Source organism: Grampus griseus (assembly GCF_964374135.1).
Source record: "Grampus griseus genome assembly, chromosome: X".
NCBI classification, from domain to species: Eukaryota; Metazoa; Chordata; class Mammalia; order Artiodactyla; family Delphinidae; genus Grampus; species Grampus griseus.
In genome coordinates this window covers 92,519,533-92,540,146 of record NC_138999.1, presented here as the reverse complement: position 1 = coordinate 92,540,146, position 20,614 = coordinate 92,519,533, and the positions used below count along the sequence as shown (strand labels likewise).

The following is a 20,614-nucleotide window of genomic DNA, read 5'->3' as shown; positions in this document are numbered from 1 at the left end:
TTAATGGACTATTCCCCTTTAAAGAGAGAAAAGTCCTGTGAATTAGCTTAAAAAAACAAAACAGCAATGATAACAAAGTTGTTACTTCTGAGGCCAAGGACAGTGAAGTAGGATGATTTGAAGATGGGTATAAATTACTGGATCACATTTCATTGTCCTGAAGCTCTGTTTCATTATATAATTGATACAGTACAACATAACCAAAGCCCAATTCAAGTTGCCCTGGATATGCTCTATCTTCTCTTCCAGGGACAACTTGTACACATACAGTCAGCTTGAGTAATAATGGTCTTTGTAATTAGGGCCACTACATAGAAAGAAGAGATACATTTTCCACTGACTCACTGTTGCTCTCTAGAGAAGAAAAATATTGGCTACTGCTTAGGCTTACTCCAGAGTTTAAAGTTTAGGGTATAGTCTTAAATTCTTAAAATACAGCCTTTTAAAAAGATGTTAAGAAAGGAAAGTAGGACACTCTTAATTCTGTGACACCATGGACTTAAATTCACAGACACTAACTTCTTTTCAGTTAATCCCACCCTCAGAAGAAAGTCATGGTGGTAATTTCAAAGTCAAATTCTCTACAAGAGCTTGGTGTTTTAACATAACCACTTTTTCCAAAATCTCAGTCTTTTCCTTCTATTTGATCTAGTCATAAACTAGATGCTTCATAGTTATCTGCATAATTAAACCTAGACAATATCTGCTTGAGTATTTAGTCCCTTAATTGTTCACATCTTTCCGCTGTTCATCTCTTTTCAAACTTTACTCCCAGGTAACTCCAGAGTTCTACAATGATGTGTGACACCAAGTCAAGTTATTCATAAATAATTCTAAAGTAAACTTATGCAATACAGTACAGAAGAGGCAGGGTACAAATTCAAACATAAGTATGTCCAATTACGATATACGAAATGAGAGAGACAGGATTTGTAAATGCGCCACACTTTTCTTTATATTCCTTTTAAATGTCAAGAAATTCAATTAATATAAACACAGTACTCATAAAGGCATTGTTAATAATTATTAGTGCACAAAAGGAAAGTATTTTTAACTTAAATAGATCCAAACACCGAGAACAGGACCGAGGAAGCCAAATAACACTGTGTGCTCAAGAGTATTTCTTATTCTAGTAAACATGTTGTTAGTATGGCACATCAAACTATTTATAATCCTCTGTTATTTGTATATTCCAGAACAATAGTGAGAGCCTAAACAGAGAACACTCGAAATCATTTGATTAAATCAACAAAAAGGAAACTAAATAAACTTTTCTGGTGACAGTAATGACCAATTGCTATGCACCTGATTGTACCATGGTATAATCAATTGGCTTAAGTTCTTCAAACTACTGAAATAAGTGGACCAACGATTTCATGGTCATATTTCAGTTATTTAGCTGACCATGTAGTAATCTAATTGGTTAGCCTGTAAATTCTATCCAGCTATCACTATAAAAATGGAATAGCTTATTAGTATGAGAAAACAGCATTTCCTACTAGATTAATAGAAATGACTGTAAATGATGAGAATAGTATTAGAATTGAATTTAGGCCCTGCCTGAAATATGTCAGAATAATAAAGAGAAGATAGTAAACATTAACCAATATTTTCAAAGTTTTTAAAATTTTTTATCAGTGGTATTTTACCACTTTTCCTCCTTATTCATGTTGTTTCAGAAGAAATTAATAAAATCCAACTCTCGTTTCATAGTCATGGTGACCTCGAGAGTCTCAGTTTCAGCGATATAGAAAGCTTTGGCACTGTTGCATTCCACAGGATAGGGAAGGGTTAACAACAGCTTCCTAAAAAACAAAACAAAATAAAAACCTAGAATCAGTGATATCAAGACAATGGGAAGCAATATATATCACCACAATGTTAGGAACCAAAAAACTATTTAGTATACCATTTTTTTGGCCTTAAAAATCCAACCAGTGGTTTTGACCACCCCTCTTTTTTTCTAAATTGACCTCATTTTGCATTATATACACGTAGTCTCAGGCTATGTTTATTGGCATAGAAATAGAACCATTGCAACTTTAAGTTGGCTGGATAGATCTATTGCCAGTCATACTTATGTGTAGATGGAATGTGGCTGCCTGATAGAAACCTGAAAATTGGAATGGTTCTAAATAATTCTGCTAACACAACTGAATCTCTACTACTACATTAGGTGTAGTTATTGAAATTCAGGCCTGGAATGATTTCAATACCAGATCAATGGAAGTGCTTTTCTCTGCCTGCTTCTGTTCTTTCTACTATACATTGGCAAAAATTTCCTGTGAGAGATTGCTGAGTGTAGTTTGCAGTTTATGGCTCAGCTGCTGGATAATTGTATGCTTTAGATGCATGGTTGGGATGAGACATCCATAATTCTGTCATAGTGGTATGAATCTGAATTATGCATAGGGTCGGCACATGCTGGTATCTGAAGAAAATTAAATACATGAAACACTTGTTACCTCACATTCTCAGTAGAGAAGGCTTGAGTATCTCTATAAAAAGTGGGCAGAAAAGCTCTTTTAGAAGGTATAAGGTCCAAATCAGTATAGGAAATGTGGTAATTTTTAGGGGTACTTATTGAATACTTGTACAAAGAACTAGTATTTGAAAATAAAGCCCTTGAAAATCAATTGCTTCTTTGCTCATTTGCAAAGACCTAAGTTCAGGAAACTGGGCTCATTAAAAGTATTTATCACACATCTCTGGAACCTATAGGAGGAATTTTCTGTTACTCTTGTTCCATTCCAAATATCTGGGGTAGGAGAAACAACTTTCTCCACTTGAAGTAATGAAATCGCGATGTTTCTTAATATACCCTGTAATATTTGGCATCTCAAAAAAAATGGGTGCAAAAACCATTGAGTCATTTTTTTTTTTTTTTGGCCATGCTGCACAGCTTGCAGGATCTTAGTTCCCTGACCAAGGATTGAACCTGGGCCCACGGCAGTAAAAGCACCAAGTCCTAACCACTGGACCACCAGGGAATTCCCGAGAGTCCATCTTTTTAAAGTTGTTTACAATATAGGTTGTACTAGAGTTAGATTTGTTTTATCCCTTATTCTACAAATGATAGTATATTCACTTTTAAAAGAAAGCAAAGCTCAGTGGTGGTAGCTTCATTGCACTAAAAGACACCTAAAATCAGTTGAAGAAGGAGTTCCAATGATAATGTGCACTTCTCTATCCAGAGAGAAATAAATTCAAAAGAGACAGTGGCCATTGGAATGGTCCATCTATCCCTGCATTTTTGTCTAGTCCTTAGTAGTACAGCTTCCCATACTAAAATTTTGAGTAGAAACTGTGCAACTTATTTAGGCTCTTAGAAGAAGGAAAATACTGTGTGATATCTGAAGTGAGAGTTATATTTTAAACAATATAAAATTCTACTAATACTTAATCATATACAATTCATTGAAGAACAGGACTGTGTTTTATTTCGGTGTCCCCCCAGTGTCTAGCAGACTTCATAAATGTTTGTTGACTGAATGAATAAACGAATGAAAAGCAAACAGGTCACCACAAAATGACATTTGAATAACTGGTATAAATTAGTACTATAATAAAATATGAATGAACATTTGAACCCAATCCCTCTGCCTCTACTTTGAAAATATATTTGCCTTTTAAGAAGCTACAGTTTAGTCACTGATCAAATGTTTATCCAGTGTTAATTTTCATTAGAAATTATTTAAATGCGAACAATAATATATGAAAGTAAAACCCCAAAATTATCTGTACAGTGAACTCTATAGACTCACATGTTTACATTTATATTAGAGAATTCAAGTTGATGTTTCTTTCTTTTTTTTTTTTTTTTGCGGTACGCGGGCCTCTCACTGTTGTGGCCTCTCCCACCGCGGAGCACAGGCTCTGGACGCGCAGGCTCAGCAGCCATGGCTCACGGGCCCAGCCGCTCCACTGCATGTGGGATCTTCCCGGACCGGGGCACGAACCCGTGTCCCCTGCATCAGCAGGCAGACTCTCAACCACTGCGCCACCAGGGAAGCCCCAAGTTGATGTTTCTTGCAAGAGATTTAAATAAAGGACAACCTTGTTCTGTACATATTCACATAATGCACTTTTTATTTTATGTAGTTAATAAATTATTTGATTTACATATCTGGGATAAAAAAAGGACATGGCCTTTTTAACGTTTCCTATTGGAGACATAACTATTTTCAAAGAAAGTGCAGAAATAGCTACTGAGCTGCAGTTCACTATTCCATTTAGAAAATTTTTTTTAGGTGTTTACGTCTTTGAATATCAGCCAACTCTCAATCTATTGGGTTGGCCAAAAATTTCGTTCGAGTTTTCTTGGAAGACATATGGAAAAACCCGAAATAACTTTTTGGCCAATGCAATAAATCAAAGGAGCACCGCAAAGGTGAGATAATCTAAAGCAACACACAACCAAAAATTAACTCATATTTGTCTTCAGAGTGTGTTTTTATTATCACATTCAAGGAATTCATTTATGATATTCTTAGAATTCATCTTAAAAACTAATGAAACCCCATATGAAGATAAAGTCAGGAGATTCTGAGACATTATACAATTTCCCCTATCTTTCTTCCTTTCTATCTACTCCATGTTGGGAATCTACATACCAAAACAACGTTGTAAAAAATGAAGAATTCAGCAAACTGTTTTATTTCTTTTCCATCTACAATGCCAAAATTCTGTTTTATTTATAATTTTAATGCAGTTGACTATCAATAGACTGATATTACTAGTCAATTCAGTTAAAATAAATTCACTTGTTTTGCCTTATAGATACATTAGCAGAATGTCCGCTCTTATCTTTCTTGGAGCCGGTAAGCATAGTGTTACAGGTGTCAAAGTTAGAAACTAAAGAAAGTAGATGTGCATATCAATAAACTAAAAACAAGACACATTGCCAATAATACAATTTCAGGTAATAGCATGGCTCCAAAGCATGTTCAAGTGTTTAGGAAAAGTGATAAAAACTTTAATTCTATCTTCTGTCTTCTATCTTAATTAATGAATCTTCTTCTTAAGAGACAGTACCTTCATGCACTGAGCATTTAATGTATAAGTACTGTAAGATCCAAATGACCTAGTGCAGCCTACATTCTATGTGGAAAAATATCTCTGTGTGAGTCTTTCATTTAGTGAGCTCTGATAAATATCTGGAATGACAGCGTAGCCAGAGCAGCTGCCTAAAGATGGATGGAGACAGTGAGAACTGCTAGGGGAACGGAAATTAACTCCATAGTGTGTAGATATGTGTGTGCTTTTAACAAGTGCACAAATATCATGAAAAATTTGACTGTTCATTTAACCAACTTTCCTTGCAAAGTTTGTGTGGAAGAGTAAATGCGTGTATAACATGTAATGGGAAAAAATTACAATACTCCTTGAAGTGAATGGTAGGAATAGGGAATGTAATTTTTATAATATGAGACTTTTTTTGAGTGAATACATTTTTGAAATCATATTAAGTAATGAGAAAATATTTGATATGTATTCATCTGTAGATCATTTGGGGTTAAATGCATCTACTGTAGAAATCAAGGTTAAGCTATGCATTTTACGTTGGGTTGTTTACACACAGAAGTCTTTTGTACCAGAGATTTAATTTTGTTATTTTCTTGAAGCCCTACAATCAACAAAGGACAATTGTAGGTACTGATAATGGAAGGAAGAGAATGTGTTAGGAGCTGACTGCTCCCCGCACCCAGTTTGAAATGTCTATGAGTTACAAAGAATCACTGCACTCAGCCAAAGTGTGCTCACTGCTATACATCCAGATGAAAAGTGAACAAAGCAGTGAGATATTTAGACATTTTATCTAGCACCTGCCAGGTTCTATAGATTCCCTCCTTATAGAGTTAGTTTTGAGAGACAGGGCTGATTTATCCAGGTTTCAAGATAAACATTTTTATCAGAATTTTACCGTATACATTGTGTTCGGGGAACATGATTTGAACTTGTATAATAACAAGACTACTTTGAAAATATCAAATGTTTAGTTGAATTATTCCATTATCATCTGCATTATTTTTAAATGTATTCATGCAACTTGAGGATCTAGTGATAAATTAGCTGTTAGAACTTTTGTTTTAAGCAATTGATAAGACTTTTTGTTGATTTTTAGATGAATATAATCAAATTTAACCTTAGAGCCCCACAGTATCCAATATGCTTAAAGATTGCTTCTTTCATGCCATCACTGTACCAGAAAGCCACATGCAAGACTTACAACTTAAGAGATTTTCACCTCTAGCTATTTTTCCTGACAGATAAGCAAACTGTATCTGAATGTCAAGGACTATGTCTTGGTGGTATCAACCTAATCCAAATGTATGCATGTAAAGTAGGAAAAAATCTAGGTATTTACAAATATATGTTTATATTACCTAGATCAAACATCTGAATGACTGACTTTTTCACTTTTCTTCAGACTTTAGGAGTGATACAAAATAATTACGTACACTTTTATAAAGGATATTGACTAAAGGTTCATTAATATTATAATATTCATTATTCTAGTTCTAAGTTTTACTCACTTATTAGGAGTACGGAGGTCAAGGGTCATTTCCTGAACGTTGAGTTCAATTTCAGAAGTGATCGTATTTGGCAGTTTAATTTTAATCTGAAAGAGAAAATGAAAAATACTGTTGTCTTGAGGAACAGTTAATTTGAAGAGTGCAGTAAAAGACAGGGGAATGAGAAGTAATACTTATTTAATGCCGACTATGTGCCAGACTATGCTCTTTCCTCGTAACAATGTTGAGAAGCAGTGATTATTACCCCCATTTTACAGATGGAGAAACCAAGATACAGAAAAGTTTAGTGAGTGACCCAAGGCAACTGTCTGTAATTTGACTAAGATCTATCTGCCTCCAAAACTATTATAGAAACACTTTGGTTACATACCTGTACATTCACTGCTTGAAGGTGCATACTAGTGCACCTGCTAGAGTTGGGGACCTTCAACTACTTTTATATCACTGGGTACTTTGTATAAAAAGTGGTTAGTTCTCATGTTGGGTGTGGGTTGGTGATGCTATGTTATAGTCTCCCGGTATAAACTCCCATACACATTTCCTGGAGAAATGTAGGGGTCCAGAAAAGTTGTTAACAGAACAAAAGAGAAATAACAATATGATCCCTACACAAAAATGGGACTATTTATTGATTTAGTAAGATTTCACTTAAAACTGTCTCATCTCAATTATGAGCTAGAAGACTTGAAATCTTGGATATCTGGTGAGTTCAGAGCTGGAATAGCAAGCATAAAAGCAACAGGTTATAAAGGAAATACATATCAAATAAGTAGTGGGAAAAATTAGAGTTCCTTATAAGAAGCTTAAAATAGGCAATAGTGTTTTTGTGATATAAAGTATGTGAATAAATACATGTCTGTGAGTTATATTTTACTTTATTAAACTGTATATAAACAAACATTTGTAAATAGAGCTCTACAGGTCCTACTATCTAAATATATCCTTTAGTTAATATTTTCATTAAACAAAGAATTACCTCCTAATTTATATTTTGAAAATTCATATCTTCTTAATTAGAGATGCTTTGAATGAGAGAAATAGAACATTTCTCAAAGAGGTAGTTATAGGGGCTCTACCTCAAATTAAATGAGCAGTCTACTGGACAAGAAAGACCTATTCTTACTTCAATAACATTCAGATCTGATAGTCAGGTTGAGATGTTCTTTAGTTGCAGGATGACTCATTTCACCTGGACTAAGAAGTACAAATATTTGCTTCTTTAGTTTGAAATGTTTATCTCTTTCAAGGTAAAAAATTATTTCCCCAGGGTCGAAATGACATTTGAGTAAGGAAAAAAAAATTATGACAAGTGAAATTTAGATACAACTTTTGGGTAGAACTTCAAAGTGGTTCTTAAAATTGTTTGCAACTCTAGTTAAGGGTAATTCAGAAACAACTCATTAATTTTTCCTCTTGAGGAAATTAAAATTGTGTACTAAAATGGTTTCAGAGGAGGGACAGGAGAAGGAACAAATTAAGTTCCTTAATGATACACATTAATATCTCATAAGGTAGAAGATTCAATGAAGAGTCAACAGAGAAACTCCTCCTGAAACATGAATCAGACTTCTTCAGAAATACTTTTATTGAATACCTGGAAAATAGACATTGTTATTATTGACTTCGAACTGACTGTACCCAAGACCTAACTTGTCCAGTATTAGTAAATACAGTATGTCACTGACCAAACAAAGGGATTGATGTTCCTCTCTTTACATAGGAGGCAAACTGAATTCATTTCAAAGAAAAATTATTTTAATAGGTAAACTAATGAAAATAGCTAAAAATGTCATTGGGAAACTTTCAACCTTTTGGGAGCTCAACCTTTGGAGTCAAACTTGGGCTTGAATTCTGGTTCTGTCACATATTATTGCTTATTAGTTATCTATTGTTGTATAATGAAAACCAATTATACTTCCTCCCCCCCTTAATTTAATGGCTCAAAACAACAATAAACTTTTATTATCTTACACATTTTTCATAGGTTAGGAATTCAGGAGTGGCTTAGCTAGGTAGTTCTGGCTTAGTTAGGGTCTATCATGAGGTTGTGGTTAAAATACTGGCTGAGCTGCAGACATCTGAAGGCTTTACTGGGGCTAGAGAATTTGCATCCAAGGTGGCTCATTCACATGGCTGTTGGCAAGAGGGCTCAGTGTTAGGGGAACCACTGACCAAAACCACCCACCCTGGCCAGGCCCGACAGTAACCACTTGCATGAGTTATCTTACAACAGGAGGTCCTGGTAAGGAATGTGGAACTAACAAGCTACTACCAACCGAAGAATTCGGGAAAGGTTAAAAGGAGACGTCAGTCCATATGTCCTACCAACCTCCCAGAATCCTCCTCGCTGGAATCCATCTTGGCTGAGCCATGCGCACACCAGCAAGAAGGACCCTGAGTCAGAGTGACTGGCCAGAGACAACCCGGAAACTAACCCCATTACCATAAAACCTGAGGCTGAGAGCCATGTGGCAGAGCAGTTCTCCTGGGTTCCCTTACCCTGCTGCTCGCCACCCAGGTGCCCCTCCCCAATAAAGTCTCTTGCTTTGTCAGCACGTGTGTCTCCTTGGACAATTCATTTCTGAGTGTTAGACAAGAGCCCACTCTCGGGCCCTGGAAGGGGTCCCCCTTCCTGCAACATCTGTTCTTCACCACATGGACTTCTCCATAGGACTTAGGGCCCTGAGTGTCCTTATGACACAACAGCTGTCTTCTCCCCAGAGTGAATGATCCAAAAGTGTGAGACAGAAACCATGCCTTTTTAAAAAATGTAGCCTCAGAAATTATACACTTTCATTTCTGTAATATCCTATTGGTTATACAGGTCAGCCCCATTCGATGTGAGAGGGGACTACACAAAGGGATGAATATCAGGAGGTGAGAATCATTGCGGACCATCTCAAAGCCTGGCTACCACCATACCCAACACTAACTTCAATTTACACTTCTGCCTTCCGGCCTTATGAATAAAAAGTAACAGGAAAAGAGTCCACTAATTTAAAGTTTGTGAGATCCCTTTTTCCCATGTTCAGCCTGTCTTCGGGCAAGTAGTTGAAACTACTCCTTTAGTCTCTATAGGAATTCACTTTGGGGCTTTCCTAGAAATGGGTAAATGTAGGTCAAATTACTTACAAATTATTTTTCATTGTCATTCATTTATTCTCCTCTATGTGTTGTAAAAGAGCTGGCTTAATATGCCAAAACCTTTGGGGTGGGGTCATTAATGTGAGATTGTCATTTTGAGTTTTAAATTTCCTCTTTATTGTCTTGTTCTTATGCTAAATTTATATGAGAAGGTGGTTCTTAAAATCTATAAGTGATTAATACAGGCGCCTCAGGTCCTCTGATGAGTGTCTTTGATCATATTTTAAGTTGTTTGAAAATTGAAATGAGAAGGCCAAACAGCAAGTGTTTGTTGGAGATCAACCATTTTAGGCTTCCTCCTGAACTGTCATTTCCTGAATGCCAGAACAAAAGAATAAGTGATACATACCTTATATATATAACTTGACCAGTCTATGCTACCTACTGAAATTTTAGTGAAGCTTAAGATATACAGAAAAATTTGGCCTGTCGCTTTGGAAGATAGTCTTACTTTACAGGTTCTAGATATTGTAAAAATATTTTCATTTGACAGAAATACAGCAACTACCTCCAATATACTTGATTTTTAGCAAAGAAATTAAGACTATATGAGTTTCCATTTGAAACATAACATTAGGAAACTTTGATTAACAGAAAAAGTTTGGGTAGGACCCATTCTGAATTGCTTCAGTGATTTAATTTCCCATTGTTTTACTATGGAAACGCATGTGAGATATTTTTTCCATTGCAGCCATAATAAATATTTTATAAAAACTCTCAGGAACAATGATAATCTATAGGAAAGTGAAAAAATGTAAAGGTGATGGACCCCCTACTTTGAAATTGTATAAGTATTTACCTCTGGAGAATAAAAATATAGAGGTATGTGTTCTCCAAAACTAGGACACAAAACCAACAGATATCTTTTAATATTAATGGATACATTTTCTATAAAGTTACCATGGTGAAACATTCCAGTACTATATGGCCATGTCTGTTTCATAAGATCATGGAGCATGACTCCTCTCCTCTCACAGGAGTCAAGAGTAAGTTTAGTTTAGATTTGCGTTTCTCTAATGATTAGTGATGTTGAGCATCCTTTCATGTGTTTGTTGGAAATCTGTACATTTTCTTTGGAGAAATGTCTATTTAGGTATTCTGCCCATTTTTGGATTAGGTTGTTTGTTTTTTTTGTTATTGAGCTGCATGAGCTGCTTATAGATTTTGGAGATTAATCCTTTGTCAGTTGCTTCATTTGCAAATATTTTCTCCCATTCTGAGGGTTGTCTTTTGGTCTTGTTTATGGTTTCCTTTGCTGTGCAAAAGCTTTGAAGTTTCATTAGGTCCCATTTGTTTATTTTTGTTTTTATTTCCATTTCTCTAGGAGGTGGGTCAAAAAGGATCTTGCTGTGATTTATGTCATAGAGGGTTCTGCCTATGTTTTCCTCTAAGAGTTTGATAGTTTCTGGCCTTACATTTAGGCCTTTAATCCATTTTGAGCTATTTTTGTGTATGGTGTTAGGGAGTGATCTAATCTCATACTTTTACATGTACCGGTCTAGTTTTACCAGCACCACTTACTGAAGAGGCTGTCCTTTCTCCACTGTAATTTCCTGCCTCCTTTATCAAAAATAAGGTGACCATATGTGCGTGTGTTTACCTCTGGGCTTTCTATCCTGTTCCATTGATCTATCTTTCTGTTTTTGTGCCAGTACCATACTGTCTTGATGACTGTAGCTTTGTAGTATAGTCTGAAGTCTGGGAGCCTGATTCCTCCAGCTCCGTTTTTCGTTCTCAAGATTGCTTTGGCTATTCAGGGTCTTTTGTGTTTCCATACAAATTGTGAAATGTTTTGTTCTATTTCTGTGAAAAATGCCAGTGGTAGTTTGATAGGGATTGCATTGAATCGGTAGATTGCTTTGGGTAGTAGAGTCATTTTCACAATGTTGATTCTTCCAATCCAAGAACATGGTATATCTCTCCATCTATTTGTATCATCTTTAATTTCTTTCATCAGTGTCTTATAATTTTCTGCATACAGGTCTTTTGTCTCCTTAGGTAGGTTTATCCCTAGATATTTTATTCTTTTTGTTGCAATGGTAAATGGGAGTGTTTTCTTGATTTCACTTTCAGATTTTTCATCATTAGTGTATAGGAATGCCAGAGATTTCTGTGCATTAATTTTGTATCCTGCTATTTTACCAAATTCATTCATTAGCTCTAGTAGTTTTCTAGTAGCATCTTTAGGATTCTCTATGTATAGTATCATGTCATCTGCAAACAGTGACAACTTTACTTCTTTTCCGATTTGGATTCCTTTTACTTCCTTTTCTTCTCTGATGGCTTCACAGGTGAATCCTATTATACATTTAGAGAAGAGCTAACACCTATCCTTCTCAAACTCTTCCAAAATATAGCAGAGGGAGGAACACTCCCAAACTCATTCTACGAGGCCACCATCACCCTGATAACAAAACCAGACAAGGATGTGACAAAGAAAGAAAACTACAGGCCAATATCACTGATGAACATAGATGCAAAAACCCTCAACAAAATCCTAGCAAAGAGTATCCAACAGCACATTATAAGGATCATACACCATGATCAAGTGGGGTTTATTCCAGGAATGCAAGGATTCTTCAATATATGCAAATCAATCAACGTGATACACCGTATTAACAAATTGAAGGAGAAAAACCATATGATCATCTCAATAGATGCAGAGAAAGCTTTCGACAAAATTCAACACCCATTTATGATAAAAACCCTGCAGAAAGTAGGCATAGAGGGAACTTTCCTCAACATAATAAAGGCCATATATGACACACCCACAGCCAACATTGTCCTCAATGGTGAAAAACTGAAAGCATTTCCACTAAGATCAGGAACAAGACAAGGTTGCCCACTCTCACCACTCTTATTCAACACAGTTTTGGAAGTTTTAGCCACAGTAATGAATGGATTCTTGTCATCAACTGAAAAGCATTCTTAAGTCTCTCCTATCCTAAAAAAAAAAATCCCTAAACCGGGCCTCCTCTTCAACAAACCATCTCCTCTCTCTCCTCCCTTTCACTGCTAAACTTTCTCAAAGAACAATCTATATTTGCTGCCTTCTCTTCCTCAATTCCTATCCACTTCTCAGCTTTCTGCAACCCAGTGTTGGCCCCTACCATGCCTCTGAAGCTGCTCTCTTCCAAAAATCACCAATGTCTTCTAAACTGATGAATCTAAAAATTTCTTCTGCATCCTAATCCTGCTTTACTTTTCTACAGTGGGAGATACTGTTATAGCTTTCTCCATCTCTGCATATCCTTCTGAGTTCCTCTTCCTTTATCCATCCCTCAAATATTTGTGTTTTCTATGGTCAACCTGTGAATCTGCTTGCATAGGTTCAGAAGTTTCTGCCAGTTCTGGTTCAAGGATTCTGGACCATATAATTAAAATATTTGATTAAACCTCCTCAAAATGACATAATCAGAATGTAAAATTACTGATTTTGTTACCAAGTAATATGTATAAGATATCTTTCACCCTTATTTACTACCTGACCTTAAGCCCATCTCAAACACCCTGTCCCTCTCTCTTACCTCTCTGTCTTTCTCAATCTCTATCTGTGCATCTATCTATCTCTATCTCTCTCATTTTCGGGGACTTTTATTTTCAACTCTACTAATTTTGGTATTATTTAAAATTTTAAATATATATAAATTCCATCATCAGAAATATATTAAGTCTATACAATTAGATTAGCTTTTAAGGGAGGTATTCATCCCCCTACCATCGTTATGGAAAAATATTATGATATTAACTATAAATGTATCTATATTACTGAAAGAACTATAAGAAATTTAATTGAAGGTTTACTGTGCTGCCTGGAGCTGATAATAAGGAATTGTATTACAGCTGAAATATCCTTCTCCCTGACACACAGTCTGATAAATAACCAGTCAGGTAAGGTTAGCATAATCAGAAAGCCTACCATAAAAAGGTGTCCATCCTCCAGAATTTTAAATGGGAAAGAGAATCCACTCCATTTTCAAGCAGCCAAATCTATTTATTCATAAGAAGTAAATGAAAATGACTGTTTTAACCTTAACAGAGAAATCGGGATTTGAGAAGCATGCCATTAAAGAAAGAAGTGAATTCTTAGAGGACATGCAGACACTTTGCTCAGAATGATTGATAGCTCTTTCTGAGATGAATATGTGTGATAAAACATGTGACTCTTGGTTGTGTCTGCCAGATGGTGACTGACTCCTATGCCATCCCTGACTCTCACCCCGTTCCCAGTGAGGTTTAAAGATGGAGTAAGGCTCATATCCCAGTGAGGAGGTGACAATGAAAAATAAAAAGAGGCTTAATGGCTTGTTTTTAGTCACATTAACATGTCCCCTTATCAATATAGATCCATTATAGTAGGAGCACCAAAATATTATGTATCCATGGCAGCTCAAAAAGAGTATCAAGCCATCTGCAGGTTTGTCCCTGCTCCTAGGACAAATGATGGGCCATTTGGCAGAATATCAACAAACCTAGCCCCATTCATTTTTGGATTTTAGAGATAGTGTGCTGTTAAACACCCATGGGTGAAAATGGAAATCCACTGACCTACTTCCCCACTCACCCATCCCCATTTCTGCCACAAATAGTCCTATGGGGAAGCCAGGCTATCTGCTTACATATCTTTGATACCTAAAATTCCTTTTCCACTCTCCCCAACTGGCACCCAAGAGGTCAGGTACCTCAGTAATCCCTGTTTCTCAGGGGTAGGCAGGTTCCCATTCTTCCCACCTTGTTTCTAGGACAGCTTTTTGGCTTCTCCATCATCATTGTTTGCATTTCTTTTTTTTTTTTAATAAATTTATTTATTTTTTATTTTTGGCTGCGTTGGGTCTTCGTTGCTGCACGCGGGCTTTCTCTAGTTGGGGCGAGCGGGGGCTACTCTTCGCTGCGGTGCATGGGCTTCTCACTGTGGTGGCCCCTCTCGCTGCAGAGCACGGGCTCCAGATGCGTGGGCTTCAATAGTTGCGGCACACAGGCTCAGTAGCTGTGGCCCCCGGGCTCTAGAGCACAGGCTCAGTAGTTGTGGGGCGCGGGCCTAGCTGCTCTGCGGCATGTGGGATCTTCCCGGACCAGGGCTCGAACCCATGTCCCCTGCTTTGGCAGGCGGACTCTCAACAACTGTGCCACCAGGGAAGCCCATTGTTTGCATTTCTAAAGCCATGTCACAATTCCAACCTCATTTCATTGAGCCGATGTCTCTTAGTTTTCAATACCTAGCCTGGAACTTGAGTTAGAATTTACAATGTCTCTGTTAGAACTTTGTCTCTGATTGTTGACCCCGTCCCAAGGGCCATTTATTCTGTCCCTGGTTAGACCCATTTCTGCAAGTTTCCTAGTATCCCCCTCAACTCCTCCCCCTCTCCAAACATACACATGTTACTTAAAAACAGTTCTACTTCATTCCAAGCCTGATGAAAGCCAGCACTCTGTGGTATTATATTCTAACCCCTGCAGAGAGTAAACACCAACTCTGAAAATCAACATCTCTAGTCTCTGTCTTTGAATTCCATAGAGACTTGTATTTCTAACAGCCTGCTGGACACATCCAACAAGATTTTCTACAGGCACTTCAAACTCAATATTACCCGAACTTAATATTTTTCTTATAGAACTTTGTCTTCTTTCTCTTTTGCATTCCATACCTGATCCCTACAACACAAACAAAACCACCTTTGTTTACTCTCATTCCAAAAGTAATAGTAGTTGTAAAAAATATAGAAAATTCAGATGAGCAAATATGAATAAAAAACATCTCTAAGATTACCATCCAGATATAAACCACTTTACCTCCCCATATCTCGATTAATGCCATCACCATTCACCTAGTCACTCAAGCTAGAAATCTGACTCCTGTTTCTCCCTTACATATCACATTCAACCACTTTCTAAATCCTGTCGATACTACCGTGGATCCTTGAACAACACTGGGTTTGAACTGTGTGGGTCCACTTATATGTGTTTTGTTTTTCAATAAATACATACTACACATCTACAGTTGGTTGAATCCATGGATGCAGAACCACAGATGTGGAGGGCCAACCATAAAGTTAGAAGCAGATTTCTGACTGTGTGGAGGGTAGGTGCCCCTAACCCCTGCATTGTTTAAGGGTCAACTGTACCTCCAAAATGTTTACTGAAACCATTCTTTCCTCTCTATCTCCACTGCCATAGTCCAGGCTCTTACTTCTCTTACCTGAATTAGTGCAACTGTCTATCAACTGGTTTTCCTATCACCAGTCTCCCAAACTCACACTCATCTCTTACCATAATCTCCACCAACAACTAGAGTTGCTCTGAAATACACATCTACTTGTTTAACTCACTTACTTTAAAACGTCGAGGAGCTCTAATGCCCACAAAATAAGTCCAAATTTCATGGTATCTTAGTCTGCTTGGGCTGCCATAACAAAATACTATAGACTGGAAAGTCTGAGAATGCCAGACATGCCAGCATGGTTGGCTTCTGGCGAGAGCTCTCTTTCTGGCTGCCTTTTCACCGTGCTCACATGGCAGGGATAGAAAGCAAGCAGGGCAAGCGCTCTGGTATCTCTTTGTATAAGGGCAGTAATATCATCATGAGGGCCCCACACATGTGACCTCATCTAAACCTAATTACCTCCCAAAGGCTCCATCTCTGAATACCATCACACTGGGAGTTAGGGCTTCAACATATGAATTGCCGGGGGGGGGGCGGGGGACATGATTCAGTCCACAGCATATGGTATGATATTCAAAGACTTTTACAACTACCTCTAAGCTGGGTATTCTGTTTTATCTTTTATTACTCCACACCAGTGCATTCTGGGGCTCCAAGAACATCACATATAGTTCTCAAAACACATCATATACTTTCACAGCACTATGCCTTTGCTTATTCTGTTTACTCTGCTTAGACAGCCGTTCCATCCTGGCAAACTATTATGTTCCTCAAATGTCATCACATCCCACCTGTTTTGTGAAGTCTGCTTGGATTTCCTCTTTTTTGTACCCATATCACTTCTATCAAATTCAAACTGCCTGGATTCAAATCGTAGTTCTGCCAGAGTTTAAATGTGTGACCTTAAGCAAGTTATTTAACTTCCTTGTGCTTCAGTAACCTCATTTGTAAAATGGGGATAACAGCACTTATTTCATAGAGTTTTGGCGTGGGAATAATGAGTTACTATGTGCAAAGTTCCTAGAGAAATGCCTGGCACATAGTAAGCATTATATAAATTGTTTTCTGTTACTATATCATGTTAAGTGAAGACAATCAGGATAGAAACTTTTATTTATGGGCTGTAAATGTAGGGAAATGGCTCCACTATGGCATTCTGGCAACTGTGCACTATTCACATAGGCCACGTAAGCAAGGCTCAACTTCAGTCTGCCCTAGGTCTTGGCAGAATATCCTGTGATTCTCTTACAGCATGAGAAGATAGGCAGTCTTGTGAGGAGTTGCCTCAAGGCTATTTCTTATCTGTCTTTCGACCTTGGAGGCTCCCTATCTTGCAGGAGGATGCCATGATGTTTCAATGAGGCATAGGATTTTCCACCTCCCTTCCCCTGGGTATAGAGGCAGGCTGTTAAACAGCTTAGCTGCAGTCTATAGTTGGCTCTTCAGCAAGAGTGCCCCACTACTTGTGTCACCTGTCATCTGGCTCCTGTAGTTCAATGTTGTCCTGTGGGGCAAAGGGACATGGGGAGCTGATACCATGCTGATCTTGCTTATGCCGTCTGTATAAGTAATAAACTATATCCTTTTGGACTTGTTTCCTTATCGGATGGATCTATGAAAATATGTGCTGCTGCTTATGGACTATTTGACCTCTTAACAGTTAAGCACCTGCAGAGAAGGAGAACCTTATATCTATTTTGTTCAACACTGTATGTCAAGTGTCTGGCCTGTAGTAAATGCTCAATAAGTATTTGTTGAATTTTAAAAATTACAGAAAACAATGATAAATATGTATTCAAGGATATGTATCAAATCCATTATAGTAGAAGTCTTGTGGGGAGGGATGGAGAGTATAGAAGATAAAAGAGAAAATATAATTTAAGATAAAATAAAATAAGACAGAGGCATTCTACTCATGAAGTTTAAGGAAAAACATGCATGTCACCTAGGAGGAAACGCCCTCTAGACTCTCTTATATCAGTGTAAGAGGCATTGTAAGCATGACCTTATTTTCCCAACTGTAATATAAGGAGGAAAGTCTAAATCAACACTTTCAAACTGTGTTACAAAGAGCCTCAGTTTTTCTCCTAGGAGCTGTCTCATAGATGATAGCACCCTTTTAACCAAGGCAGTAGTACGTGTTTTATATGTTAGGCTTTCTCACAGAATTTTGTTTGAAGAAAAGACTTGGCAGCTAAAAGCAAAACAAAACAAACCTGCAAACCACTGGCTTAGTTCTAGCTCTAAAATTAATGTACAGCATGATGACAATAGTTAATAATACTGTATTGAATATTGGGAAATTGCTAAGGGTAGATTTCAGGTGCTATCACCACACACACCCACACACACAAATGGTATGTGAAGAGATGATATGTTAATCAGCTTGACTGTAGTAATCATTTCACTATGTATATGTATATCAAATCAATATATTGTATACTTTAAATATATACAGTTTTTATTTAGAAAATAAAATGCCCAAATATAGATTAAGGCACGGGAAGCTTGGTAACTACAAACTCAGGAGTAGAGCAGCAGGCATAATTTGGATAATGGAACTCTCTGGGTTGGGGTTAGAAGGAAAAGATGGAAGGTTTGCTGAAGACATACATATTCTTAACTCAGAATTTTGTTTAGGATCAACACTTTGATTTAGGACTCATAAATCTTGCTTTCTTATTTGGAGTCTGGGGAGGGTAAAGGAAAGGCGGTTCTTGTAAATTTTTAAACCCCAAATCAGTTCTTGTATTTAAACAGATTGTTTGCGTTCCTATTACCTTCCTCAGCTTAAGCAGAGGGCTTCTTCTTAAAGTCTCTGGGTCAGATTGTTACATAGAGACCAGGTCCAGGACCCAAATAACATATTTAGCCAATTCTAAGGTGCAATTTTCCTCACATTTTTATGTTTCTGTTATTGGGATGAATCACACAATGTGCATATTTAATATAGTAGTATACCTATTTTTCCTATGTTACTAAACAAATGGCACATCTACAATTTGATGATGTCTTAGAGTTGAAAAAATGCCATATTATTAACAGGAATAATAAGCTTAAAAATTGTGCCAGAAATATCTGAGATGAGGTCATTAACCTCTGCAGTCGGAGTCTTCCCAGCAGGGTTAAGCAATGACAGTGGGTGTCATCATCAATATGCCTATAGGATAAAATTCAAGCGCAGATCTGTTTTCTTTTTTGAGGGACAGCTTACCAGTACACCACTGTCCACAATTATTCTTTACTCTTGTTACACTCAATGCTTACCCAAATAGGTCATGCTATTTCATGCCTGGATACCTTTCCATGTGCTCTTACCTCTGTTTGGAATGCCCTTCTTGGAATGCTGTCCACTGGAGAAATCCTATCCTCCTGGTGTTGATCCCCTTCTGCCCTTTCTGCTTCATGTCACCACGTACCTGGTATATGCCTCTAAATATGTACTTGCCATAGTGAACTGCAATGACTTTTTAGGTGTCCATCTCATTACCTGTAAATTCCTTGAGGGTAATTGACTGTTTCTTATTTGTCTTTGTATCCCTAGTACTTAGGACAGTGTCTGGTATGTAGTAGTATTTAAAGATTGAATGTATGAAGAAAAAGAAAGAGGAAAAGAATGCTATACATGTGGTGAAGTGCCATGGCACCAACAAATGTTTCATCTGTTTCTGGCATTCAAAGGTGTCCATGTCTTATCCAAACCGTCTGAACTCCTGGCAAACTTAAAATTGTCAACACTGAATTTAATTGTTAATAATAAAATGGGTTCATTTATGTTAGTTTAGTCTCCCCAGTCAATTATAAGCTCATTAGAGGGAGGGATCAAGTCTTTTTCTGTACATACATGTTGAGTTTTAGATAAATTGTGTACTCCTACTCTGAGGTGTGATTTAGTTTCCAAGATTCTTCATTCAGCATACCTTTATTATTAATGCTGGGAGCAAGCTGCATGAGGGAAATGGAAAGGCTCACAACAGTTTTATTTATTTAGGGCCTAGAATTTCTTTAGAGTTTAGAGTAATCCGCAATACCAAACATCAAAAACATAATCCTACAGTCATTTAAGAGAGAGAAATTTGAATATTACTGGTAAAACCCTGGGAGCTAATTACTTCAAGATCACTTGAAACCTTAACTCATTAAGTTTGAAAAATCTCCTGAGGTCCTTAAAGACGCTATTCTTATTATGTTATGTGATCCAACTGAATGTCTTAGATTTTGCTAATAAGAGAAAGCCTGAAGTTTATGCAAAAGAGAGAATGCATTTATCTTTTGCTTCAGGAAAATATTAAGCATCTCCTATGGGTACTTCAGTACTCTGTGTTGTAGAGTATTATAAGAGAGGGAGGGGAAAATACAGATGCACAGCCCCTGATCTCAAAAAATAAATTCCCAGCACCAAACACCAGAATTACTAGTGTATATTGCCAAAGTGAGTTGCATTCCACACTCTTGGTTAGGCCCAGTAAGGAAGTCTTATTGATATTGTTGGTATCGCTACTGTTATTATACAGAAACAGTGGCTTGGCAAAGGATGCTCTTCAACATGCTGTAGTGTCATTCAGACAAGGGAGCCAAGTAACATTTTGGATGTCTTTTTTTTTTTTTTTTGCGGTATGCGGGCCTTTCACTGTTGTGGCCTCTCCAGTTGCAGAGCACAGTCATCCAGACGCGCAGGCTCAGCGGCCATGGCTCACGGGCCCAGCCGCTCCGCGGCATATGGGATCCTCCCAGACCGGGGCACGAACCCGCGTCCCCTGCGTCGGCAGGCGGA

The 20,614-nt window shown here is 37.4% G+C and overlaps 1 protein-coding gene across 1 annotated transcript in view; it reads right to left on the bottom strand.

Annotated features, from left to right (window-relative positions):
- Positions 1-1,675: 1,675 nt before the first annotated feature.
- DNAAF6 (dynein axonemal assembly factor 6) overlaps positions 1,676-20,614 on the bottom strand; it is a gene marked incomplete at both ends in the record, with an annotated part of 34,187 nt that continues 15,248 nt past the window's right edge. The window contains 2 exons of the mRNA XM_082681689.1: positions 1,676-1,805; positions 6,537-6,622. Of these exons, the coding sequence (XP_082537815.1) occupies positions 1,676-1,805; positions 6,537-6,622 (216 nt within the window). The remainder of the gene's footprint in view (positions 1,806-6,536; positions 6,623-20,614) is intronic.